This window comes from Aphelocoma coerulescens, chromosome 11 (genome assembly GCF_041296385.1).
Source record: "Aphelocoma coerulescens isolate FSJ_1873_10779 chromosome 11, UR_Acoe_1.0, whole genome shotgun sequence".
Classification (NCBI taxonomy): domain Eukaryota; kingdom Metazoa; phylum Chordata; class Aves; order Passeriformes; family Corvidae; genus Aphelocoma; species Aphelocoma coerulescens.
Window position 1 is genome coordinate 14835429 of NC_091025.1, and position 25429 is coordinate 14860857.

The 25429-nt window shown below is 41.3% G+C and overlaps 1 protein-coding gene across 5 annotated transcripts in view; it reads left to right on the forward strand.

Moving 5' to 3' along the window:
- The window catches only part of URI1 (URI1 prefoldin like chaperone), a 65659-nt gene that overhangs the window by 14899 nt on the left and 25331 nt on the right, over positions 1-25429 (forward strand). The window contains exons 1-4 of one of the 5 annotated variants that reach the window (XM_069027310.1): positions 16665-18452; positions 21252-21286; positions 23179-23237; positions 25316-25394. In XM_069027310.1, coding sequence (XP_068883411.1) covers positions 25392-25394 — 3 coding nt within the window. In that variant the 5' untranslated portion in view covers positions 16665-18452; positions 21252-21286; positions 23179-23237; positions 25316-25391. Of the gene's footprint in view, positions 1-9612; positions 10033-16664; positions 18453-21251; positions 21287-23178; positions 23238-25315; positions 25395-25429 lie in introns of those variants that run through there. The other 4 variants (XM_069027307.1, XM_069027309.1, XM_069027312.1 and 1 more) reach the window with 4 other exon arrangements.

Consider the following 25429-nt stretch of genomic DNA (forward strand, 5'->3'; position numbering starts at 1 on the left):
AATTGGACCCAGATTTCCTCAAAGCCTCTAAGTCTCAGCTGTTTAAAAACTGAAAGTTAATAGTGAAAGCTGCTGCCTGACAGTTTTAAATCCCTTTTCCTATGTGAGCTGGGGGTATGAGGCGTTAGGAGCTCCCAGGGCTGCAGGAGGGGGTGGGAGCCGTGAGCACGGCCATGTGCACAGACCATTCCCCCCCAGCCTGCTTCCCCTTTCATCTCGGAAAAGCACGGCAGAATTGCAGGTTGAGGTACTGTGGAGCAAGTCCTCTTCTGTGAGAGTCTCTCCTACTTGGCCTCTGGATGACAGAAGGTTAATTGTGAGGCTTGGCTGTAAAGAAAGGCTGGAGAAGGTTTGTTGCTGCTTGGCGTGCTGCTGTTTATTACAGATGTGTGATGAATGACACTTCCTTTTTCTGAGAGCTGGGAGTTGCCAGATGTTTGCACCCAGGTTTCCAGGCTCTATGGGTCAGGGCAGAGCTGGTTGGGCTGTAAAGGTTTTTGTGTGCACTCTTTTGGGGACATATGGGTTAAAGCAGAGTCTCAGAATAAAAGCCTGACTCTGTTGAAATGAGTGGCAAAACTCCCATTCACTCTGGATTGTCAAAATGATCTGTAGAGCCCCCTAAGATTTGTGTTCTGTTAATAATTATTACTTGTACATAAAAGTAAACTTCTATATTTAAAACTTATAACTTGGCAATGACGGAATGCACATGTCTATAATGAATAACCATGTGAGCCTATTACTTCAGCTCTCCTCTGTTCTCATCCTTTTCTATATTTTACCTGCTATTCATCTGTCCAAATTTCAGACTGTAAGGTCTTCTGGGCAGAGACTATTTTTTCTGCTGGCAAAGTGGCTCTGTGTCAAACAAGGCAAGTATTTTAAATCAGGGGAAACAAATGTTCCTGCATTTGACAGTTTCTGAACATGAATGCAAGTGATCAGGCATGCGTGTCTAGAGATGTGCTTTCTACATATACATATTGTTTCCTTTTAAAGACATCTGCATCTACTGAATCCAGTCCAGAATTTGGCCTAGAAGTTTACCATTATTATGCCTCAATTCAGCAAAGCGTGACTGCAGGGAGACTTAAAATTAAGTATACATGTAAGTGCTTTGTTGGATGGAGGCCTCTAAGATTTTGTGCATTTATGCTCTTGTAATTTTAAAATGAAACATATTATTCAAAGTCTTCAGTTCTTTATGCTGTCACTTCCTCACTTATTCTGATTTATTATATATGTATACACATCTCCTAAATTCTAGATGCTTTTGAAAACAAATAAATTCAAAATACATTGAAATCAAATGTAAAAGTAGTATCTGCTCTTCACTGAGCTACAATACTGTCTTTGGTTCTCCAGCATCACTTTTGTGCCTTAGCAGCAACTTCCTTATCAAGACTGTCTCATGTCAAAACCCTGGTTTTTAGCCAAGAGCAAACATGTCTGGCCCAAAGTGGGGGCTCTTCATGCACAAGCAGCCCTACCTTCTTTGTTCCTGAGGATGGCAAATGTTGCTGCATCTGCTCTTCACTGAGCTGCCACCACTGATCAAATGTCTTGTGGAGGGGGTGTTCAGAAGTGCTGCCCTTCCAGTCCTGCCACCATGGGTGATGATGTTTTGAACTTGCTTTTGGGCCAGCTATAATTTTGCATGCAAATTTTAAACCACGGGGATGCCACTCAAGGATGCCTGCCAGCTGTTGCTGGGGCAGAGTGAACCAGGTTTGCATGGAGGTAGAAAGAGAAATGTGGTGAGATGGGCAAGCAGGACCTTCCTTGCAATGGAACCCAATAAATGCGAGTAAACAGACACCAGTTAGGGCTCTTCATATAAATTGATATGGAGTCCAGTTCAGGTTGATTAAAATACTTTGAATGTCTCCAAAACTATTAGTCAGCGAGGTCAATTACATTCAATGTGCCAAAGGATATGGAAATACCTACTTGTCTTTAGCATAGGAGTCTAATAAATCCTGATTTGTTGTGTTTTATAAAATTGGTTTTATTCATACATGTGTCCTGAAAACACATATTGCATCTTTTGGAAGCATTCCCCTCTCCAGGGCCCATGGTTGCTTGCCTTAAGGGTTGGGGTCATCTTACTGATGTTTGCTTAAGCATTTGTAGTTTACATCACTCAACAGAAAATATGCACTTAAAGTTGATTTTTTTTCCTTTCCCTAAATAATGATCATAAACATCTAGTGGAAATCTTCAGGGGTCAGAAAATATGAAGACAACTGACTTTGTTGCATTTCCTTTGCTAAAAATGCTCTGTGAAGAACTCACAGAGAAGCGGAGTTATTCCACTGAGCCTACAGACCTCCATTTGAAGTGCCACCTGCAGTGGTGGTTTACGAGATGAGGTTTGCTCTCCTAGAAGTTATAATGAGACCACCCAGCCCCAACTGCATATGCCATGGATTAGAATTCAGATGGTAATAATTTCTCACTATTACCAAGGCCAGATTTGATCTGGTTATGCAAAAAAGAGTTCCAGTTGTGCTATGACTCTCCTCAGTCTACAGCTTCCAGAGAAACTCTTTCTTAGACAACTCAATGAATTTTTCTCCCTTAGGGAGATCTGTGATCAGGAAGTTACTTTCCCTGAAGCCACGAGGACTGTGTTAATAATTGGGATTACATGCTTAAGAAAGGACTTGCAGGAATGAATTGTAATATGCTTTTGGTTTGTAGCAGCAGAAGTAGAGGACCATGGCTTCTGGCTTCCTTCAGTTTGTCATATTCCCATCCCAGCTGTTTTGTTAAAAAATTAATGCAATGCTCAATATCATTTGCCATTTTACTGAGAGGAATTAAACAAAATCTGCAGGATATCTGGAAACCAAAGGTGTCTTTAGCAACAAAATGCAGTGTTTTAAAGTAGAAAAATGCCAAGAAACAAAACAAAAGGTGAAATGAAAGGGAAGTTGAATGATAGGGAAACAGGTTTAAGCTTGTCAGGGAAATGCCCTGTTTTAATATGAGTACATTTGTTAAAGTGTATAAGTAAATATATGTAAATATATGTAAATAGTTCCCTGAAGTGAATAAGAAATTACAATTAAAAGGATAGACAAAGTTATTAATTGAAAGTAATGATAAACCCAACCTTTGTAGTTACAAGCTTTACTTCAGCCACAGAAACTCAGGTAAAAAATTTGGGAAGCAGTTTAGGGCTTCTGTGCTGGCTTGCTGCATTGTAGAGGTGAGAATCCACTTATTTGGAGAAATGCCCCTTGATCCCTTGGAAAGAAGGCAGTGGGAATACTTAGCAGGTACCCTTCCCACATGCCTGCAAACTGGAAACCAGAGGAAGAGTTTTCTCACACATTAACAGTGTCAAACTGGCTGCTTGTGCTATAGCAAAAATAATGGTGTGTAACCTGCCCTTGATCAACAATGGGCAGATAAACATACCCAGTAAAGAGTACTTAACAAGGTCACTTCTGGTTGAGAATTCTCTGTGGCCCTGGCCCAGCTGGCTCGTGCTGGACGTGATGCAAGACCTATATTAAACACACTGTTGTGGGCCAAGGTCTGGCAGCCTGGTTTCAGCCTGCAAAAGTGAAGTGCAGGCTTTGCTTTCTTACAGACTTTATGTGCTACCGGCTTTGGTTTGTGTGTGCTTGTTTGACAGTTGCTATATTGAAGAGAGTTAGGGACCCAAGCATCAGAAAAGAAGCGGCACATTCGTGGTGTGGGAGACCTCTAAATCTGCCCCTTGGGTCTGCACAAGGGCTGCTCTCACACTGCCCACCCTTATCACCACCTTAGCACATGGGTACAGGTATTAAAAAATAAAAAAATGTCCTAGGGTATATCACTGTGTCCCGCAGCCATAGGGAGGAGGAGGAGAGAAGATCCAGCAGGCAGGAATTGTGCAGCAAGATTGATTTCTTTAATTATTTTTCAAACTCTTTTATAGACTTTTTTCTTCATAGTCTAATTGGACAAAGGATCAGCCACCCCTTGGGGGTGATTGGCTAAAATCCTAAAACATCCATTGTCAAAATACTTTTCTACTGTACCATAAACAAGACTTTTCAAGGCTGCAGGTGTTTGGTTGTTTACATAGCTCTGCTACCTCTTCTGTGAGAGAGAAAAGTCTCTCATGGGCTTAGAAAATAGTAAGAAAAGCCTTGCTAGCAGCATTTTTGTATCCACATACAGGAGTAAATAGTTTGGGAGAAAGACAGACATCTTTAATGTCACAATCTTCTTGTTAATGGAAATGTGCATTTGGTACTGTCTGTTTAACAAGCTAAAAGAACAAATTTCACAGTATCCTTCATGCAAACTTCAGAACTTGATTCTCCTTTCACTAATGCAGGGATAAATTGCCACTGAAGTCAACTGAAAGAGTTATTTCATTTTAAATTCTGGGACATATGAGAGGAGATTGAGGCCCTTAAGGTATTTGGTATCTAGGCTATCTTTACCGATACACTGCCATGATCAGAAAGCTCTCCTCCTTTACAGGGAAAAGATGAGGGGAAAAAGCAAAGTGACACTAATCTTTTCCGAGTCAGGCTTTCCTCTTGGGTGTGACTACATGCAGAAAAGCTGGGATTTCCAGGTGATACTAATCAAAGATGGCAGAAGCAACTACAAAGCATACAAATAAAGCATCCAAGTTTCATGTACTAAACCAACCATGACAGTACTCACAGAATAGCAGCTAGACTACAGTCAGCTGTGTTCCTGCGAGGGGCCCAGAACTTTACTGCATGATAGTAACATGAAAACAAGCTATGTTGTTATTATTAGCAAACACACAATAAGGTTAAAGCATAATGCACACTAATAGCTGGTTATCCTGCCTTATATATTTTTTTCATAGATGCCTTTTTTATCCGGAAAAATATGATTTCAAGAGATGGTCTCACCAGGAACCTTACGGTCTGTCCCAGCTCTTCTTAACTAGCTTCTCCTGGATGTGTGGCAATGTGTATGCGTGTCTACATAACTATGGGTGATTTCTGACAATTTTCTGTATCCTGGCTGAATCCAATACACAGTTTCAGACTCCTCATCATTGCTACCAATGTAGAAACACAACAAACTGTATTGATGGACTTTAAGGTCCAGTAGCTTCAACCATCATGTAACAGAAAATTAGGCCCTTTGTGCTCCCTGCAGGGACAAATGAACAGCAACCTACTTAGTACATAATCCTGACCAAAAACTGGACCCAGGGTAACATCAGTTTGATGGTTCTCAGATATCAGAATGTTAAACATGGCATAGTTGTGTGGATGGATAGCAAGGGAGAGGCCAAGTTAGTGACAGAGAGCACATAAATATTTAGCTGTCACCTAGTGCCTCTTAACTTACATTTCAAGCATGAGTTAAGCATGTAACCAAAAATGAGTAGCATGTTGGTGTCATCCCTGAAGCCTCTCACCTTTCTCTAATGAGAAAAGACAGGAGAGAGGAATGCGCTAATGTCAGTACCATGATGTTTCAGACCAACAACCATATAAAAATCTTACTTGCTCTGTGTCTGGACAATGAAAGGTGTCTAGTAGTTTGACTCCATTGTCATCATCTGAACAAAAAATACTGGCTGTTTCAGGCTGATTAAACTGAAGGAAATGCAGGCTTTGACCATGGTTCTGCAAGCATTGCAGAGCTTCACTCCTCTAAGCTCTAGTGGAGCTGGCTTGCCTTCCTGCTTTACCAAAGGACGGGTACTCATGGCCATAATTTTTTTTTTTGTAACAGCAAGGCCCAAAAGGACCTATCTGCAACTTAAAGAACATTCATTAGAAAAGTTAATAGTGGTCTTGTTCAGAATAAAACTTTTGGATAGAAAAAAGATTCAATTATTGTTGGCAGAGTGGAGACAATTATTCTTAAATATTCGCTGGGGCACTTATCCTCCTGGCAAGTCACAGCAACAAGGAAAGGCTTTTAATCTTTCACAGGAATTTAAGAATCACTAAAAGTTCATAATAAGCATGCAGGGTGAGTGTTGCAGCCAGAATAATATATAGACTTCTAAGGTGGACTTGGTCTTACGGTATTTTGATTATGAGTTAGCTTTAACAAGAGGATGCTGGTTTGGGGTTTTTTCCAACAGTTCTAGCATGTGCTTTTCATGACAGAAGATAGAGTATGAAATTTCCCTAAAGCCTGCTGATGGCCTGGGCAGTTCATTCACTGTTCCTGTTATTAAACTGCCTCCATGTGCTGACAACAGAGGTGGTCACATCTCTGACCATGTGGGTCACATCTTGCTTTCCAAAGATGCATTCCTCTCACGGGAGCTCTGTCACAGGATAACTTCTTCTCCCACTTGATAATGATGAGCTCCTTCTTGTTGCTTTTCCCCTGTACCCATTTTCGAGCCAATCCCACACAACTGTTCTTAGCACAGCTCTGTATGTATTTGTACACATGTGCGAGCTCCAAAGCTTCTTAACCCTCTTGTCTTCATCCATATCTTTTTGTTGCAATCCATGTTTTTCGATCTAAGCCTCTGGTTTTGCAAAACAGAGGGATCATGGATTCAGTTTTGTTTCTCTCAGCAGAAAGACTGACTGGGGCATTTTCTCCCATGTCTCCTCTTTTTGTCTTCTCCTTGTTTTCCTCTTCTCTTGTGAATGCTGTCTTTGCAGAGTGGTGGTGAATGACTTTTAACGAGCATGGAAGAAGGCACAGACTTCTTTGCCAAAGGAGAATGCCTTTGAGCCAGAGCCCTGGTGTGAGGTTTTCTGCTGCAAACTTAACTTGACCTCTCCAAAACTTTGCTTCTAATCCCCTGCTCTCACAGGTACAGCTGACCTGTTCATACCAAAACTGAAAACATGACACTGTTTTCTCACTCTAAAAGTTTATCCAATTTAGCCAGCTTAGGGTTTGGAAGGAGCTCTGCCAGCAGCCCTGTCTTCAGCTACAGTATGGGCATGTCTGCTGAGCCATGAGTGGCTAAGCCAGCCACTTGGAAGAGAACATGTAAGCTTTGCTTATTTGCCTTTCCCTCACTTAATTACAGAGAGCCCTCCAGAGTTTTCTCCAAGGTTTTATGAAAATCATCTGGTAGGGCATCTAAAGATTTGATGCAGTAAACAAGTAAACAAAAATCTGCAGCTTAGAAGGCCAAATTTCAATTTGATTTATTTTATAATCCATAGAGTTTCACTGGTGACAGTGGTTTTGTACAGGTTGTAAGTGCAAAAGAATGTGAGAAAGGCTTCATGCTCGTCTTTGGCAAATGCTGTGTCCCATCTGTTTGTCACTATTAGAACATTTCTTCGTTGGCAGATGAAAAACAAAATGTACAAAAGGATGCCGTAAACTATTCCATACTATCATCAGTACAACCAAATGCAAGCAGTCATTACTCTGGTAATGATGTAGCCTCTCATTTTGGATCTGTCAGAGGCCTTCAACCCAACACATTCAGTGACTAAATGGCGTACTCAGGGCACGGGAAATGGGGAAGTCTTTGGAAGAGGAACCACGAGAAATGATTGCATGTCTTTACATTCTGTTTAGAAAATAGTGTCTTGTGATACAAAATTCCCACTTTGTGGCTCTGCTTCTTACTTAAGACTTTTTTAAGTAAGGCAAAAAAAAAAAATCTCAAATAAGATACTGTGTCTTTATATTGTACATCTGTTTTATTCTCCAATGGAGTTGAGATAAAATGGGATCAATTAGAGCATTTAAAAATGACCTGTATTTGTAGTATCTCCTCTGTGAGCGCTGAAGTGAAGTTCAGAGCAGGCTTAAAGGGAATTACTTACAATGGGCATTTAGAAGGACTGCAAGATTCGTATAACCTCTTTTAAACTTGAGATATCCTTTTGCTGGTGAGCCGTTTCCTAATAACAATATATAGATGTCTCTTGTCTGTTTAAAGGATCCAGAATCCCTCCCTCAGTGACAAATACATGCCAGAGATTTTAGCTAAATTTCAATTATTCTTGAAGATTATGGATGTCATTATTTCAAAAACCAAACTACCCAGCTGCAGTTGCAAATTTTTATTTGCAATATTGGAAGCTGTATTAAAGTCTGGCTAAAAGCTAACTTCCAGCTTGAGTAACCGTGCTTTGAAAATTGTTTCTAAATTCCTCATCTGTAGAGCTTTAACAAGCTCTTCAAAGGGGATGGGAGCATGGATTTAGAAAAGTGCACAGCACTTTCTGTGTCATGTGCATAACACAAACAGTTGTTTTGTGGTATGTACAGGGTTAGTTCTGGTCATGGAAAGGAAGTGTTGATTTTTGGCAGGAGAGGGAGACCCTTGATCTAAATGTAGGTATGATGCCCCTTTGTACCTCCATCTTATGCCTTACTAACTAATCCCTCTGGGGGGAGACAGTATGAGCCCCTCAACTGTACTGGCAAATATCAAACACAAACCCCCATTCACTCAAGGGAAAGGTTCAGCACTAAACACAAGGTCTATGACTGAACACACCTCTGTGGTGTTTGGAGTGTACAAGGAGAAACACACCTGCTAGGGTGGCATCAAGCACCACGAGAAGCTGCTCAGGCCTTCAGCAGCACTGCCATCCAGCACGCTGTTAAAGCGTGACTCCCTTCCAGCACCAATGTGTTCCGCTGGAGGTGTCTAATGGCATTCACAGAATTAGCTTGTGAATTTACTGCACATAAATTACTCTGTGGTATTCCAAGGGTGGCTGTACACCACTCGCTTCCCATGCAGTGAGTTTTCCATGTAGGCAAGCATGAGGGCTGCTCTAAGTGATTTTAATGAATACTTTGCAATCTGCCAGGTCATGGCAGCACACTGTAGAGATAGGGCAAGGCATAAGGGGTAAAAATTGAAAGAGGGGAAATTTAGGTTAGATACTAGGAAGAAATTCTTCCCTGTGAGGATGGTGAAGCCCTGGTAAAGGTTGCCGGGAGAGGTTGGGATGGGACATCCCTTGAAGCATTCAAGGCCAGGTTGGACAGAGCTCTGAGCAACCTGGTCTAGCAGAAGGTGTCTTTGCCTACGGCAGGGGGGTGTGGGGACTTGGATTAGAAATTTAAGAAAGTTTTTGTCACTGTTTGGATGGTCAGGCATTGGAATGGGCTGCTCAGGGATGTGATGGAAGTCACCATCCCTGGAGGTGTTTAAGAGGTGTCTGGCACTGGGCAATGTGGTTTAAGGGTTACAGGGGTAGTGCTGAGTGGATGGTTGGACTCAATCATCTTGAAGGTCTCTTCTAATCTTGATGATTCTATCTTTAAGGTCCTTTCTATGATTCTATGATTGCTCACAGCCAGCCGCCCTGCCAGTGCACACACACTCCCCAGAGCCGGCATCCCGAGGGCAGTTACTGTGCCAGCACCTCGCAATTACAGAGGACACGCGGCTCTGTCCGTAGGTCGATCCGTGATTAGTGCAGGCCCGTCTGAGCGCCTTGCAGCCGCTGCTTCGCTTTCTCATGCCGAGGCCTTGGCGCCCGGGGCCTGCGCTCCCGAGCACCGGGCCCGGGGGCACCGGGGCGGCCCAGGCTGCCAGGCAGCTCCGGGGAGTGCCGGACCCCGGCGCGGGGGCCGGGCCGGGCAGGGGGTGTGGAGCGCCCGCCTCTCGCGGCTCGCAGCCGGGTGCCTCCCGCGGGCCGCGGGCGCGTACCCAGAGTGCAGCAGGCGGGCGGGCGGCGGCGCGGCCGGACCCACCGCCGGCACCCACGGCCGGCTCTCCCCCGGCGCTCCCCCGGCGCAGCGGGAGCCGGGCCCAGGCGGCGGCGGCGCGGCCCAGAATGCGACACTGAGATGCTTCTTCCCCCGGCAGCGGCGGCGCCCCGGGCCCAGGCGGCGGCGGCCCCCGCGTGGATGCGGCTCTGGAGCCGGCGCTTCGCCCTGCACAAACATTTTTATAGGACTCATTCGCCCTGCTGAGGAGATCGGCCCAGCCCGGCCGCTTTCCCTCGCCCCCCCTTTCCCCGCTCCCCCGGAGACCGCCGGCGCGGCCCAGCCCGCATGGAGGCCCCCGGCGGCGGCGCCTCGCCGCTGAGCCCCGCGCTGCTGGGGCGGCTCCGCCGGGAGCACGAGAAGGTAAAGAGGGCACCGGGGCCGGGCCGGGGGGCGCGGGGGGCGCGGGCCGGGCCCGGGGGGGCCCGGGGCGGGGGAGGGCACGTGGCCACGTGACGTCACGGGCGGCGGGCGAGGCGGGCCGGGGCACCCGGAGACCCCCGGAGACCCCCGCAGACCCCCGGGCCGGGGCAGCGCGCCCCGGGACACAGCACCCCCGGGACATACCGCCCCCGGGAGACACCGCCCCCGGGACATACCGCCCCGGGACACACCGCCCGGGGGGCGGCGGGGAGCGAGGCCGGGAGGCGGCAGGAGGGGAGGTCCTGCCGGCACTGAGGTCCCGGTGCTGCCCCAGCCCGCCGTGGGCACCGGCGCGCCCATGAACGCGTCTTTTCATACTCTTCACGCCTCTCTGTGATTTTTCCGGCCTCCGGAACAGTCACGCCTTCAAAACTGCCCGCGCAGGGCCCAGCCGTGTCTGTGACCTGCGTCATCCCGGGGTCCAGCGTGCTCCTGGGCCAGCTTGAAGAGAGCGTGTATCAAAACTTAACTGTTCATGACTTGCCTTAAAAATCATTGGTTATATCTGAAATAGGTTTCAAAGAACCAGACTCTTCTGTAGAAATTATTCCCAAGAGTTCAGAGGCTGGTTCCACCTGAGACCATAGCACAAAACTCAGGATACTTTTTCCTGTAGATTAAACTCATGATCTACCTCAAGTGGGCCCTGAAAACTTACGGAGTGCGATCTGGGGCTCGTAGGTTCCAGCGTTGCAGTGAGCTCTGTGTGGGTGCAGGAGTCACTGTGGAAATAATCTGTGGTCCTGTGCAGGGTGTTACTGGTACAAATACGTTTTCCCACTCTGCAGACCTTTCACTTTTTCTGCCCACCTGATTAAAATTTTTCTAAGCAGATTGTAAGATGCACATAAGAGTTCCTCAGTCACAATGGAAGATTTTATCTTCAGCCTGTATTTTGTCACATGCTGGTTTAGTTAAGAAAAGTGAGTAACACTTTATGTGGTATAAAAATGTGCCTTGTCTGGAGTATTGTGTGCACAAATGTGTCTGCTTTTGAATACCCATTAGATCATTACTAAAAGACCTGTGTAGCCAACTGACCGTTAATGTGGATGAACAGTAAGAGGGTCTGCTGGAATACTCCACATCATCTGTTCTGCACGGATAGGAACCCATTATGCCAATAATTGGTGATAGTAACTCGTCTGCTTGGGCTCCTTCGGTTAATTTTCAAGGTGGTGGAATCTGGTGAAGAATAATTTCCCTGGTACATTAGTGTCAAGCCTAATGTGTAAGCACGTGTCTGCCGTAGCCACAGAGAATTATTCCCAGTTCATGGTAAGACCCCTCTGTAAGCAAGTTTAAGACTCCTCTTAAACAGATCTGCTCCGGTGGAAAAGAGGCCCAGGAGACCATTAATTAAGCCTCTGTTAGACTGATGTACCAAAGTTATATTTTATCATAGGGAAACTTTACATAATTTCTGCAAATTGGCTGAAAAAAATGGAACACTTCAGCTTCAATATGAAATTATACTAAAGAACTACATATCTTGGTTACAATGGAGTGTCATGATGAAGATATAGTAGACTTTCCTTCTATGCAATGAATATATATAATTGGATTACAGCAGTATTTTCAGTTATGAAAATATTGTATTTTAAGATAGAGGAGGTCTTTTCATTTCAGCTGCCTCGTCTTGGAGATCCGTATTTTTCCCACAAAATCACTGAAGTTGAAGGCTCCTGTTTTGGTCTCAGCACAAAGATGAAGGAGAATTAGTTATCCAGTACTTTGGTAAAATAGTAATTGTAGTGTGAGGATCATAGCAAATAGTAAAGTTACTTAGGCAGAACAGTATTTCTATATGCTGGCATTTAAGTAGGCAAATCCATTTCTTTTAATTACTGGGATTAAATCAAGCTGTCCCAGTGACGCTTGATTAAGTATAAGGAAACCTATTTATTCCCATTAATCTGAAGGCAACCTTTAGTGGAATCGTGGAATACAGCAGTACCTATCTGCAGCATTAAAGATAATATTTGAATTGTAGTTGGTTATTTTAACACTGAGGCCAGTGTACAGCCCTGGTTCAGCTATGGCTTTGAGCTTTTAAGTGCTAAAGAGCTGCCCTGAAGAACTTGTGAACTGAGGCTTCCTTCCTGCTTAAAAATACTGAAAGAACAGGATGTTCATGACTTTCTGTCTTTATTCGGATGGAGGCTGCAACTTCCAGGTTTAGGACCCCTGGTGAAAAGTAATTTAAATTCTTGTTTAGGACTGCTTGCCTGTTGGACAGATTTCATCTTGTTAATTTGTGGTGATAGTAAGACCAAACTGTTAAAAGCAATTTTCAGTGCTCCTACTAAAGGCACTTTGTATAAAAACATGACTTAGAATGTGTATCTTGGGGATAAATTATAGAAGAATATCTAGTAATTTTCATGATAAAGTCCATAATTGGAAGCACAATGCCTGCATAAAGTTTTGAATATTTCTGTAAGAAGAGTATAATAATGTATGTATCGTGGATTACTTGAAAAAGCAATATATGTTAGCTGAAAATACTGCAGTAAATCTATTGCAAGTTAGTGCAGGAATTACAGAATGAATATTTAAATAGGAGGTTTCTCATGCTATAGGGCCTGCGTTTAAACTTAATGTTTGACATACATTTATTCCTGCAGTCAAGTGGGTTGGGATTACTAACTGATGGGAAGTTGACAAGTCGGATGTGTGTGATTTGGAAAGACTTTTTTAGACAGTGAATTTACAGTGGGATGATATGTTCTATAGTTCCTGAGCAATGCAATGACAATATGTGTAATGGGAGACATTACAGAACCAATTAGACCCAAGAGACCTTTGCAGAGTGCAGACATGGGCATGGAGAATCTAAAGGATTCCAGTATTAGATGGCAATATGATTTTTTTTTTTTTTGGTATTGCACTGACAAACACATTTTTTTATTTTCCTTTTAGGAAAATTAGGACAAGGAAGTGACTCTCCTGTCACTCATCATGACAGCAAAGTACAATTAGATTGAGTGCAGCTCTTACTGTACCTCATTGTCCACTGTGCATCATGACATATTCTTAATTTTTAGGAATTTAAATGGTAGAGCTGTATGATCTTTAATTTCCAAATGATTTTCAAGATCCTGGGTACTTAAAGTTTTTTGTCAGTTAAACACCTTGTAGGTGGGTTATAGAGAAACAAATCACAGAATCCTAAACTTAAACTCCTATAGATTGTTTTCTCTTCTTAATATGATTTACTTCTGGGGCTGACTGCTTCTGTTTGCCCTTTGCAAGTATTATCTGTGCTATGAAATCGGCAACTTGGCAGTTTTAGAGCTGTTCCTGCAGTCTGAAAAAGAGCAGTGAGGCTGAGTAGGGTCTTGTACACCATGCTGCTCTGGGAGCCACTGGAAATCTGGAAGTGCTTGCCTGCGGACTCACAGATGAGACTCAGATGTGCTTTCCAGTGCAGTGTCTCCCACGGTTTGCACTTTTTCCAGTCTATGTCCAAGTTCACAGGATCCAGAGGAAGCCTGGGTATGAGCCACTGGTACATCATGACTTCATTTTGCACAATAACTGTTAGAGAAAAGGGAACAGAGTGTCTGAAGCTTGGTTTGATGTGCTCGTTTTAAAAATAACCTGTGTGAAGCTTTATTTGCCATATTCCTGTTTAAAAGGTCCCCGGACAATTGCCTGTTTGGAAATTTGTGATGACATACACTCCATCCTGTCCAGTGGTTCCACTAATGTTTTCTCATGTGCTGCTTTCAAGTAAAAGGGCTAATTCAGTCACTACCTGGAAGCTTTTTATGGAATACTTATTGTTCCTCCAGTGTTAATTGATCATCACTTTTACTTTTTTAATCAATGTTTGTCCACGTTCTTATTAGTATGAATTAAATACCCACTAGTTTATATAGTGTCAAGAGCTGTGAAATAAATTAACAGATCCTCAGTAGGTTTTTTAATGGTAATTGAAGGAGACTATTCACGAAAGAGTTTAAAAAGCATTGCCTTTATTCTGGAAAGGGCAAGCCAGTGTGTGTCCGACTTCGCTGGTAACTAAAATGTGTAGATGAGATTATATGCACAAAATTTAAATGTGACTGAACTGTGCTGCTCTTAACAGCTGTCTACAGATGCTGTGAAGTAGATGCAGTGACCAGGGTGCTATTTGGGAATCATCTTCAGTATCTTTGCAGATCTCATTCTATAATTAAGCTCGTAACCTGTCTTCTCAGGTCCATTTGGATGCTCCTTGTTTCAAGTACTTCTTTCATCCTTTGAGGCTGTGAAATTGTATTCTGTTTTAATCTGAGCCTCCAGTGTTGCAGGTGGATATGCTGGCTCAGAGCTTGCCTCTTGAGGCCTTTAGAGCAGCAAGTGCACTAAGGCTTTGTGTTTGTGTGGTGAGGGCATTGGGTTTTGTGGTTCCTCTTGTCTGTTAGCATAGGCTGCAGCACAGGAGCAACAGTCTCACACACTTGGTCAAAATTTTCATTAATGGTTACGTGTTGTCCAAATGACTTTGATCAACTTTGTAGTGTGTGTCTTTTTTCAGTCTTTCAGCTATTCTGGGGTGGCACATTTGTGACAGTGCTCAGTGAACTGGACTGGGATCCAGCTTAAAACCAAATTTTACTGTTGACCTTTTTTGCCTTTTTTTTTTTCTTCCTGGCCTATTTTTCATCTAGTGTGGATCCTTAATGTGGTTACAAATGTCTGTCAGCAGATTGTGTTGGGGTTGGGAGGATGAGACAGTGGAAGTGAGTAGCAGGAGCCAGGGAGGGATGATGCTGAGTTTACTCAGGACTGCAGCTGAAAGCTGAACCACAGCCTGCAGCTACGTCTGTGAGGCAGGTCTCACAGCTCATGGCAATTTTAAGCTAGTTAAGCTTAGGTTTTGCTAACAGCATAGTTGTTACACCATAAACTCCATCAAAGCTTGCAAAACCTGCTTGAGATGTTGGGTTGCTTGGATCACATGGGAGTTCTGTGCCTGTGCTGCTCTGCTGCCCTCTGGGTACCTGGATGAGCCTGGGTATGGTGTAGCCACACAAATATGTTTACCTGACCTCAGCTAAAATATAAAGTTTTGAGTTCTTATCTCTGTCTCAGGATGAAGTCACAGGACATGGACACTGGCTTGCTGCCAGTGAAGGATGAGATCTTACTCCAGTGTGTTCCTCACTTGCCCCAGTTCAGCTGGTTCAGAGTTAATGGAACTCACTCAGCAGAAGACATCCTGCTGCCCTTGGGATTTTTGCTGTGTAGAGTTTTCAAGCTCCCCCAGAATAATTTTGATCAGAACTTAGTACTTACTTATTGATAAATAATAGTTATGTGCTACTTTTTCTGCAAAACTGCAAGACCCACAGTGTGTACACAATTAATATAAAAATAGTAGATCTTCACTTTTTTTCTTGTAAAGAAAGGTAAAAATTGTGACTATATTTCTAAGTAAGATTTTTTCCTTTAGGAAGAAATGTTTGCCATGATTCAGATTTCTTTCTCTTTTTTCCTTCGGTATTCTTCCCAAACACATTTCTTCAAAAGGCAAGTTTTCCACCCAAAGGGGGTTTTATGTTAATAATTTGTTGAAATGTAGTGTTTTTGAGTAATATGATTTAATAAATGAATATGAGAGCTCAGAAATGCTTTCTTCATTTTGCATTAGATCATACAGTATGCCAACAGACTGAAGAATTTTTAATAGTTTTATTTCATTTTTTGATTGAAAATGGGGCTCTAGGAAAAACAATTGTACAAATGTTAATTCTGTCTTTCTCCATCAGTGATTGCTGTGTTTTAGGCAAGTACTGTGTAGTTTCCTAGAGGAAAAAATGAAAATTCATTTTAAATGTTTATTTTTTCTGTGGCTTGTTAACATGCTTGTTACCAAGAGATGGTTAAATATTTGACCACCCATTAGTGTTGTTCTGTAATATAAAGTGGTATTGTGAACTGGTTATTTCATGGGTAAAATTTTAGTGTTTGGGGGTACAAGAGGGAAATCTCATGCATGAGAATGAGCTGCATGTTGGAGAGGGTGTTGATACTGCAAACATTTCCAGACGGAGGCAGCTCATGTGCATGTATCAACTGCAGGGAATACTTGAATGTGGAAGATTTAACATTTAGATCTGCAGAGTTGCAGTCACCTGAAGGAAGTCAGTAGTGGAAATGATGTTGAATTTATCACAGTCCTTGAAAACATGGATCTGCATTTCAGGAAGCCAGCTTACACTGGTGGAAGGTTCTGAACAACAGGACCTAAGGTTGAAACTGAGATATTTTTACAGTCCCAAATGGCAGGGACAGTCTCCTGAAGGCAAGTCATTGGTTTTAGACTTTATTAGACCCTTACTTTAATTACCACCTCATTACTTGCTTTGCTTCCACAAAAAGTATTCCATACTGTCATTTTCCCTAAGTAACTGGAAATGTGATTGAAAGGGATGTTTAAAGTGAGACTAATTCAAGATTAAATAGTCACAAATTATATTATTGCTACATGTAAACAAATTACTTGCATATCTGATTTTATTCAGATTACTTTTCAAGTGGTAAATAATGCTTTATCACTTATATAGTGCTCTTACATCTTTAGAGTGCTTTTCTCACATTAATTAATCATCATTAAACACTCTGAGGTGGGTAGGTTAATACTATTATCCCCATTTTGCAGATGAAGAAATGTAGACTGAGAGGTTGTGATTTGCTCAAGGCCATATAGAAGAAACAGAATCAGAGCTGGGATTAGATCTGTGTCCCTAGCTTCTAATTTCAGAAGACCAGCCAGATTGTGAGCCACGGTTTTGAAGCAAAATACTCAAGTGTACGTGTAGAACCAGCAGACGTTTGCTTGGCCTCTTAGATGCCTAACTTGCAATTTGTTTAAAAAGAAACTTTGTTTTTGTGCTGTGGCAGATTTCCACCTTCATACTTGCAAGTGTGGAAATGGCCTCATTCGTTTAGGACCTCTTCCTAATCTGATGCAACATTTTTATTTTCACCATTTTAATGGAATTTAAGTTTCATCTTTAAAAGTTTCTCCTCTGGATTTCAAGGTAACTGCATGACTCACATACAGCAGGTTTTAGCATTGGTACCCCAAACTGCCTGCAGGTGTTACCAGGACCAGCTCTGTTACTTACAATTTTTCAGAAGCTGAGACATAAATAAGGTTCTGACTTGGCAGTTTGTCTTACTGCTGTTCAGAAGAGATGAGAGAGAATTGCCCTCTGTGTGCTAAACCCAGCACCTTTGTAGGCAGTGCCCAGCTGCTCAGTAGAGAGAAACATTCATGTGCATGCACTCCACCTTGGAGAAGTACCTGAATAAAACGACATAGTCTGGGAAGGGAGAGGAGAACAGAACTCCTTGTGCCATCACTTTGTTAATCAGAAGCACCACAGAGAATTATATTCATCTGTGAGTAACGGGAGCACATGCAGAAGGAACAGATAAGGAAAAATAAGGTGCAGAAAAGAAGTGCCCTTGTATAGGAGGGTGAAGACCTGCTGGGGTAATGTGGAATAGGTTAGAGACCCATGGCACACACAGGTAAGGATCTGCTTTGTGCTACAGCATCCTTCTCACCTGTCCTCACTGCCAGGGAAATGTCTAAGTGATTGTAGTGCCTGGCTGCTGAGTTAGGAGCTCTGGCTTCTCTTCCCAGCCCGGACCAGAGTTAGTGGTTGTAACTCAGCCTGCAGAATCAGTGCAGTGCTTTTTCAAATTGCTGCTCACTTGAATTCATGGAGGAGAGTCTGAACTCTTCAAATGCAAGATCATGGAGAAGGTAGAGTATAAATAGATAGACTGGGAAGAGAGAATGTGTTGCAGACAGAAGGAATTCTCTGCCTTTGGTCAGCTAATGAAGTCCTTGGCTGGCTGATAGGAGTTGCCTGGGGGTGATTTGGAGTCATTAGCTGCAAGCTGCCCAGGGATCACACCGGCACGGTGGAATTGGGGACACCTGGGACTTGATCACAGGTCTAAAGCTGATCCTCGTGCTCTGCTTGTGACACCTAGAAAGGAGAGATTCCCTAAAAGCAGCAACACAGGCATCTCTAGAAATAGTTCAGGCATGTAGCAGCGAGAGCAGAACAAGCACACAATCTCCTGCTGTAAGGGTTTGGGTTTAATCCAGCAGGAATTACACCTTGGGTTACAGGTGTGTGGGTATGGCCTCTCCCCTGTCCCCGGGGGCTGCTTGTGGAGCTTGCAGGTGTGGCTCTGGCAGGTCAGGGGCTTGGGAAGCACTGCATTTTAACAACTTGCTGTCGGCAGAGAGGAAGGAAACAAGATATTTGCCTATTTGCTTTCTTTTAAGACTGTGGAATATGTTTTCCGACAGTGGATCCTGTTTTAATAACCCGACCCATGATTAGGTAATGTTAAGTTTGCTGCAAGAGTAGTTTAATGAATATTTTAGTATGCAGATAAGGCACTGATAACCATGTGCATTCACAAACTCATACACTTTTATGCTAAAAGGGGAGAATTCAGAGTTTGTTGATACCACTTCACTATGATGCCTTAAAAGTAAGGCATACTCGGTGGCACTAGCTGTCCAGGTAAATTGAACTCAAGTGTACAAACAAGCAGGTCATTTATTTTATTTATCCTAAAAGGGTTTTTCATTCTTTAATTGTAACTCTGGATATAAATTATGTGTGGAAGATAGACTAATGATTTTTCTGTGTTTGATTAAAGGCAAAGAATCAAATATTTGTTTATATATTTATCTATTTTTTTCTTTGCTGTGATAAGACCAGTTGTTATCCAAATGGTGGGACTGACCTAATAAAGGTCATATGCATAATTGATCTCCATCTGTTTTTCAATATTTATTCTCTCTATTCTTTTAATAGACTTCAGTTCCAGAAGTGTAGCCTGCAACATTTTTAAGGTGGTATATGTTAGCACTTCTGTAACAGGTCTCATTTTATGCTGGCCACTCAAATGAAAAGGTTTGTTGTTCATTCCACCCTTTGGTATCCTTTCAAGAGAGATTATATCAAAGAAGAAGAATTAAATTAAAATTGATTGGTGTTATTGATTTTTCTCTCTTTTTTTTTTTTTTTAAGGGGGATAAAGGGTGATGGAAACAGCATATGCCCCTATGCTGTTTTACTGATGGACTATTTTAAAAAAACATAAAAAGCATATGTGCCCAATTTACATATTTACTAATTAAAAAAGCTTCCTGGAAACATTAAGTAGACTATCTTCTGTAACCTTTAACATTGTGGCTAATGGATATAGCCTGGAAATTTTCATAGAAGGTCCTCTAAATAATGTAAATGATTATGAATATGTAACTAGTTAATATGCAGCTATGAAAGGATTATCATGTAGAGGTTAATGAACATGCTGCTCTTATGGTTTGCAAGGCTTTTCTTTTTGTGCTTTCAGCTCACTTCATGCATGGAAAGTCATGTATTGGGAATGGAAAGCTTCCCGTCTTTTCTGTCTTCATCTGTAATGGGGCAATTAAATTGAAACTTTCTTAAAGGATTTCATAAACATTTTTGTATGCTAAATTATGTTGTGTACTTCACAATCACTGCCAAATGTGAAAGGATGAAGGATGTGGACAGAATAGGCTCAGAGTCCTCAACTTGTTAGTGGTGGGCTCCAGTGTGCCTTAGCTTTGTTAGCAGACAATTTATGCCTTCTGCAGAAACTTTACTCTTAAAATGGGCTTAATATTAATAGTATGAGTTAGATTTCTGGGTTGATGTCCTGTACAAGTCTGTGTATTTACTCTCAGGCTTAAAAACAGTTAGCTTGCACATTAAGGAAGATATTTGCGAGGCATTTGATTTGTAGGAGTTTAAAGCAAATGATAAATTTAAACTTGGCTTATATGGGATGAGCCACCTGGCTGACTTTCCTGATGGATTATGAAATAACATAACCACAAATGTAAAGCTGATCCTTTTCATTTAAGAACTTTGCTCTGTTTAAAGAATTAATAGCTCACAAAGTACTCCCATTTTTTTTTTACTCCCACATGAGTATAAAAAGTGCAGGGTCTGAGATCTGTTGTGCAAAAGCTGCACATATGCTAACTGAAAAAAAAAAATTGTCTTTCATTCTGTTGTTTGGGGGAAAAAAAAAGAATTATCTGCTCCAGTGATTTCAGTGGTACTTGAATGTATGTTATTGTTTTCTCTGCAAATTTTCTCATTAATTGCTTTCAAATGTTAGCATTATTTTGGCTATAGGAAAAACGAAATTTGTAAAAAAAAAAAATCTAGAAAACGCTTATATTGAGAAGCTGTCTAGACATATTTAACTGCCTTGTGGCTTCATTGCATTTCATATAATTGAATGAAATTGTTTGTGTTGTATTTTTGGTAACCATTATTCAGAGATCAGAATATATTTTGAAGGACAAAATCTCCACGTAATTGTGGCAGAGAAGGTCACAGGTTTCAGCATCCTGCCTGTTTGCTATATATATAGTCTGAAAAGTTTCAGTTAAAAAAGATAAAAGTGTTTGATTTTAACAATGTGCTTTATTTTGTAAATTCTTTTGTATCTCTTGGGAAAGCCTGTGGCATAAGGAAGGAAGTGAATTATTTATATTAAAACTTACCTCTTTTGACACCCAGAAAGAACAGAAGAGAAGCCAGCAGCCCATCATGGTGTCAAACATCCACATATTTACACAGCACAAAGTTAATTTGTGCTTTTTCAAGTTAAAATGGCCAGTGGAAACATTTGTTGATGTACTGATAGAGGAAAAATGTTTTTGATGCTGTGAGGTTCATTTGTTTTGCTTTTTAATGACTGAGTATGGGAGTTACATTGATGTCTTGTTATAATTTATGTTGTTTTCTTATTCTGCAAACATATAACACTGAAAATAGATCGGCAGATTGCACAAACTGCAACTTATCTCCGATCGTGTGTCATGTAATAGTTACGGAGCAGGTATTGTACCAAAATAAGAAGTGAAAAGCTGTAATTTTTTTCTGTGGTTATCACTCTGCATTAGCCTGTGATAAAGTGTGCTGCTTAAGAACGACCATTCACACGCCTTTGCCCTGACAAATAAAAATGTGGATAGAGACAGCACCAAATCTGTAAAGCTCCTGTTCTAGTTTCTGATGCATTGACATTGCAGCTGTGTGCTTAGCCTTGTTTTTTTCATGAGTAGTTATCTGTTTTGATGACAGGTGGTCACTGGCTGCCAAGAAAAAATCCAGCACTGGTAAGTAAAAAAAGTCTACATGTCTAAAATACTGATGAGTAACCTAGTTATGTTTTAGTAAAGTATTGCTGTTTATTCTGGTGTGAGTCAAATCCTGCTAGAGTGTTTTGGGGATTATAGTTAGTGATAGTTCAGAATTGTTGCAATGTACTCTCCTTAAAATATATTTATTTCTCACTGATACAATTAAATCACAAATACAGCGAGCCTTAGTGTTTATACTTCTGCCTTAAATACCTATCTCATCTGTCATTTTTGCCCAAGTAACTTTGTTGGCTGAATGCTTAATTTGCCTGAATGGTGAAAAGGTGCTCCCAGGGTAGAATTATTGTTGTTTTCTAACTATGGAGCAAGTAGTGAAATTCCACTTGCCCCCTCCATGTGCTGAAACAATGGGGAAAGTAATGTTTCACTGTTTCCCCACCCCCCAGTAAACTATGTGCTAAAGCTTAGTTTTTAATATTTAAAATAAATGGTTTGTTATGTAAAAAAATTATCTCTGGGCATTTTTTTTCTCTGTTGGCAGTCTATGGTTAATAGAAAACATACCTAGTAAATAACAGTTTTGTATGGCATCTGAGGAAAATGTACATTTAATGGTGAATGAAATCTTATATTATGAGTTACTGTGAGATAGAACAGTTGATCTTACAGATATCAAATTACGATATATCCATGCTGTGTTTACCATGATTTTACTGAGAGAACAACAGGAGCTGTCTTGATTATTGTCTGCAGGGTTATTGCAGAATCACAGCAACTGCCCCTTTAGTGGTGAGATTAAACCTTTGGTTATACACCATCAAGCATATAATATTTTAAATTTATTTTAAGAGGCTTTTTCTTCATGCCTGAAAGATCTCCAAGCAAATAATTTATATTTAGTGTGTATCAAATGTTTTTAGTTTAAATGCACATAGGCTGCAAGCGCTGGATAAGAGGAAAAAAATCAAGGCAATCTATACACATCATCATATTAAATTCTGACTATTGGCTTGCAAAAATAATCTAAAACTAATATGTTTCATTTATGTTTAAAATTCAGAGGCTGCATTAATTTTCAATAAGGGAAATATTGAAGTGCCTACTGGTGCTGCTGCAGTGAAGGCAGGCAGAGTATCTCCAGCTCAATGCCCTTTCTCAGGAGCTTTGCAGTGTCTGCACCTATTTGGGTCCCATGTGAAATTCTGAATGTGCATTCTTCCACTAAGAGACAGTATTTTTCAGAAAGAAACGATTAGGCAGAAAGCTGTAAAATTTGAACAGATTTTTAAAAGTTTGGAAAATTGTGACAATTACTTCCCTTTTTTCAATGGCTGAGGTTTGTGGAGTGGGCTGGGAGTGTTGTCTGTGGAAGGAGGAGTTGCTCCTGTGTTTGTTTTTTATGCAAATTCTGGCCATGACCCCCATGAACTTGGGGGTTTTGGGCACAGAACCTCTAAAGAAAAAAATAACTTACGGATTTCTTTTATATAGAAAAACAGTTTGTATGGCATCCATACAATCTTTATTTCATAAAAAAATTTTAAAATTTAGTACTCTTATTTAGATCTTGATTGTGCAAGGGCTGAGTGCTCTTATTTCAACTGAGTAATTTGTTCATATAAGACCTTCTAAGTAGTCAGTGACACAGAAGAATGTTAAATAGAATTGAGTGAATAACAATAGGGTTTTAAAATGCTCAGCTTCAATATATTTCCATTAAATTATTTTCTTTTTCATTTTTCAATGTACTTTTTCAAGTATGTTTCTAAAGCCATGAATCCAATAATGGGTTGGGTATGGGATTAATAGCTAAACATGCATTTTCCTTTCTGGGGACATGTTCATAGCTGGAGTCCCAGTGTTCTTCCTCCCTGTTCACTTTGGTTCTTCATTGCCTGTTGTGACAGACTGTAGCACTGGCACACCCCAGAGCTTGTGGAACCATCAGCGATACGTGACGAGCGAGGTCAGCTTCCTTCCTTAAGTAATGCTGTTCCAGGCCAATTATTTAAAAGGATTAATATAAATTTTCTTTATCTCCATGGCCCAGTTCAGGATGTGACCCTACTTCTAGAGGTTGCCATGGTGGAGGTTTGCTCAGCAAAGGGCAGCAGTCCCAGAACAAAAAGCGGGATGCTTTGCTTCTAAAGTAGCACAGCTTCTGTGATTTCTCCTGGACCCTGATCAGATTATTCAGTAACACGCAGCAGTCAGACCTTAAAGACAGTTAGTTTTCAGGTTAATGAGGAAATGTTGAGTGACTTTCAGCCATGAAATGATGGGAATGTTTAATCCTGCTATGAGTGGGCGATTATCATACCAGGCTCTTCCCTTGGAGTCCTCTCTCTGCATTTGAGACGTGGGCCAGGCCTTTGGCTTGGCGTTCGTGTTTGTTTTTCAGTGGCTGCTTGGAGTCCATTTCTCAAATCCAGATCTCTCCGAGGCAAGGCTGGGTTCTGTAAATAGCATTAAGTAATGGATTGTTATTGTTGACACCAAGCTTTCATTATATTCCTTCCTCCCCCAGAACATCTCAGTGCATTTTACTAAGATTCATGAGTTTGTCCTTCCTCTTTGAAGGAGGTGAATTATATTTTCACTCTGATGTGGGCAGTGGACAGAAGGACTTGCCGAAAACGTCTGGGAGAAATCTGCTGTGAGAGCAAAGCAGCAGCAAGCATCTTTTGTAAATCAGTTACGTGGAACATGGTTTTAATGTCCAAGTGGCGTGAAAACCTAAATTCTTTTTTTCAGGACGAGTTCAACAACCTAAAGTAGGTATGAGGTAGGATTGTTACACCAGAGTTCAGCTGTGAAGCAAATGAGTCAAAACATAAGAGTATCAGATAATTTTTCATAACAAATGCTAAAAAAGATTTCACTCTGCTTATTAATCTAAGAAAATTAGTTGTAATATTTTGAGAGTTGTGGTGTCAACTATGACATTCATTTTTCAGCACATTTATAGATTGCTTTCCTGAATCATCCTCAGAAAACCTGTAATTTGCATCTTGGGTCAGCGTTGTTAAGTGTGCTGCTCTGTGCTTTCAGTTGCCTTTTATTGCAGAGTTTACTACCATATATATATGTTTAGTGTTTTGAAGTAGAAGTAAACAATATCATCAAACCTGACATTTATATGCCAGCTACTTCATGCAGGAGCTGATTTCTGACTGTCTTCAGAATGGCAGGGGTCCATTAAAAGATTTCTTCCAGACAAATTTAAGTATTTAAGAATGTCTTTACAAAAGAAGGCTTTTTTAGAGGGAATGTAGTTTCTTGTTTTGCACATAAAGTAAAATCCCTGCAGCCACTGAAATGCTGTTTCTTGGAAAGTCCTGTGAAATGCCAGGTGTCTGCCATGGCTATGAATACCTTGTCCCGGTTCACCAAACCATTTTGCTCCTGGGTAGCAACATGTAGCATGAGCCTTATTTACATTTTGGATGGAGAAGTATCAGAAGGGATGCTCCTCACCTGTACTGTCCCTCCTCTGGGCTTGAAGATGTGACAGAATCCTGGTGGTCAAGCTATCTTCCAGGAGTGTTGATTCCTGGTAGTAACACAAAGTTCATGGGAAAATCAGAATTCATTGAAGTTTTGCCCATTTATGTCAGCTCAAACCAAGGTCATCAGCTCTGTATTACAAATGATAGTTTGAAGAATTTGCCTCTTAAAAAGCATGAACTGGATTTTCAGTTCTTTTTCTAAATATTGGTGGTGTTATAACTTGAACATGCAGTGAGATACTCAAAATCCTAGTGAAAGAACTGCTTCTTTGCACCATGAAAAAGTCTGATTCAGAACGAGACATGCACAATCTTAAATAATCATGTGCCTATCTAAATACACATTATTAGAAAATAATCTAGCTATTATGTTCGTCATCCCATGTCTTTTATAAATGACTTATTAATCTATCAACTGTGTTTGAGTAAAATAGCTCGTTTTTCTGTATTTTTGGTGTGTTTTTGATTTACTGGCAGAAAAACATTAACTCTTTACTTTAGCTGTGAAATTGAATCAACTTGAATTTGTTAACAGGAAGAAGGTGGAGAGTGATTATGAGGCTCTTCAGGAGCGACTCCAAACATTGCCTGACAAGTTGTCCTATGATATCATGGTATGTACATGGCAGAGGTCGCACAAGAAAATGGG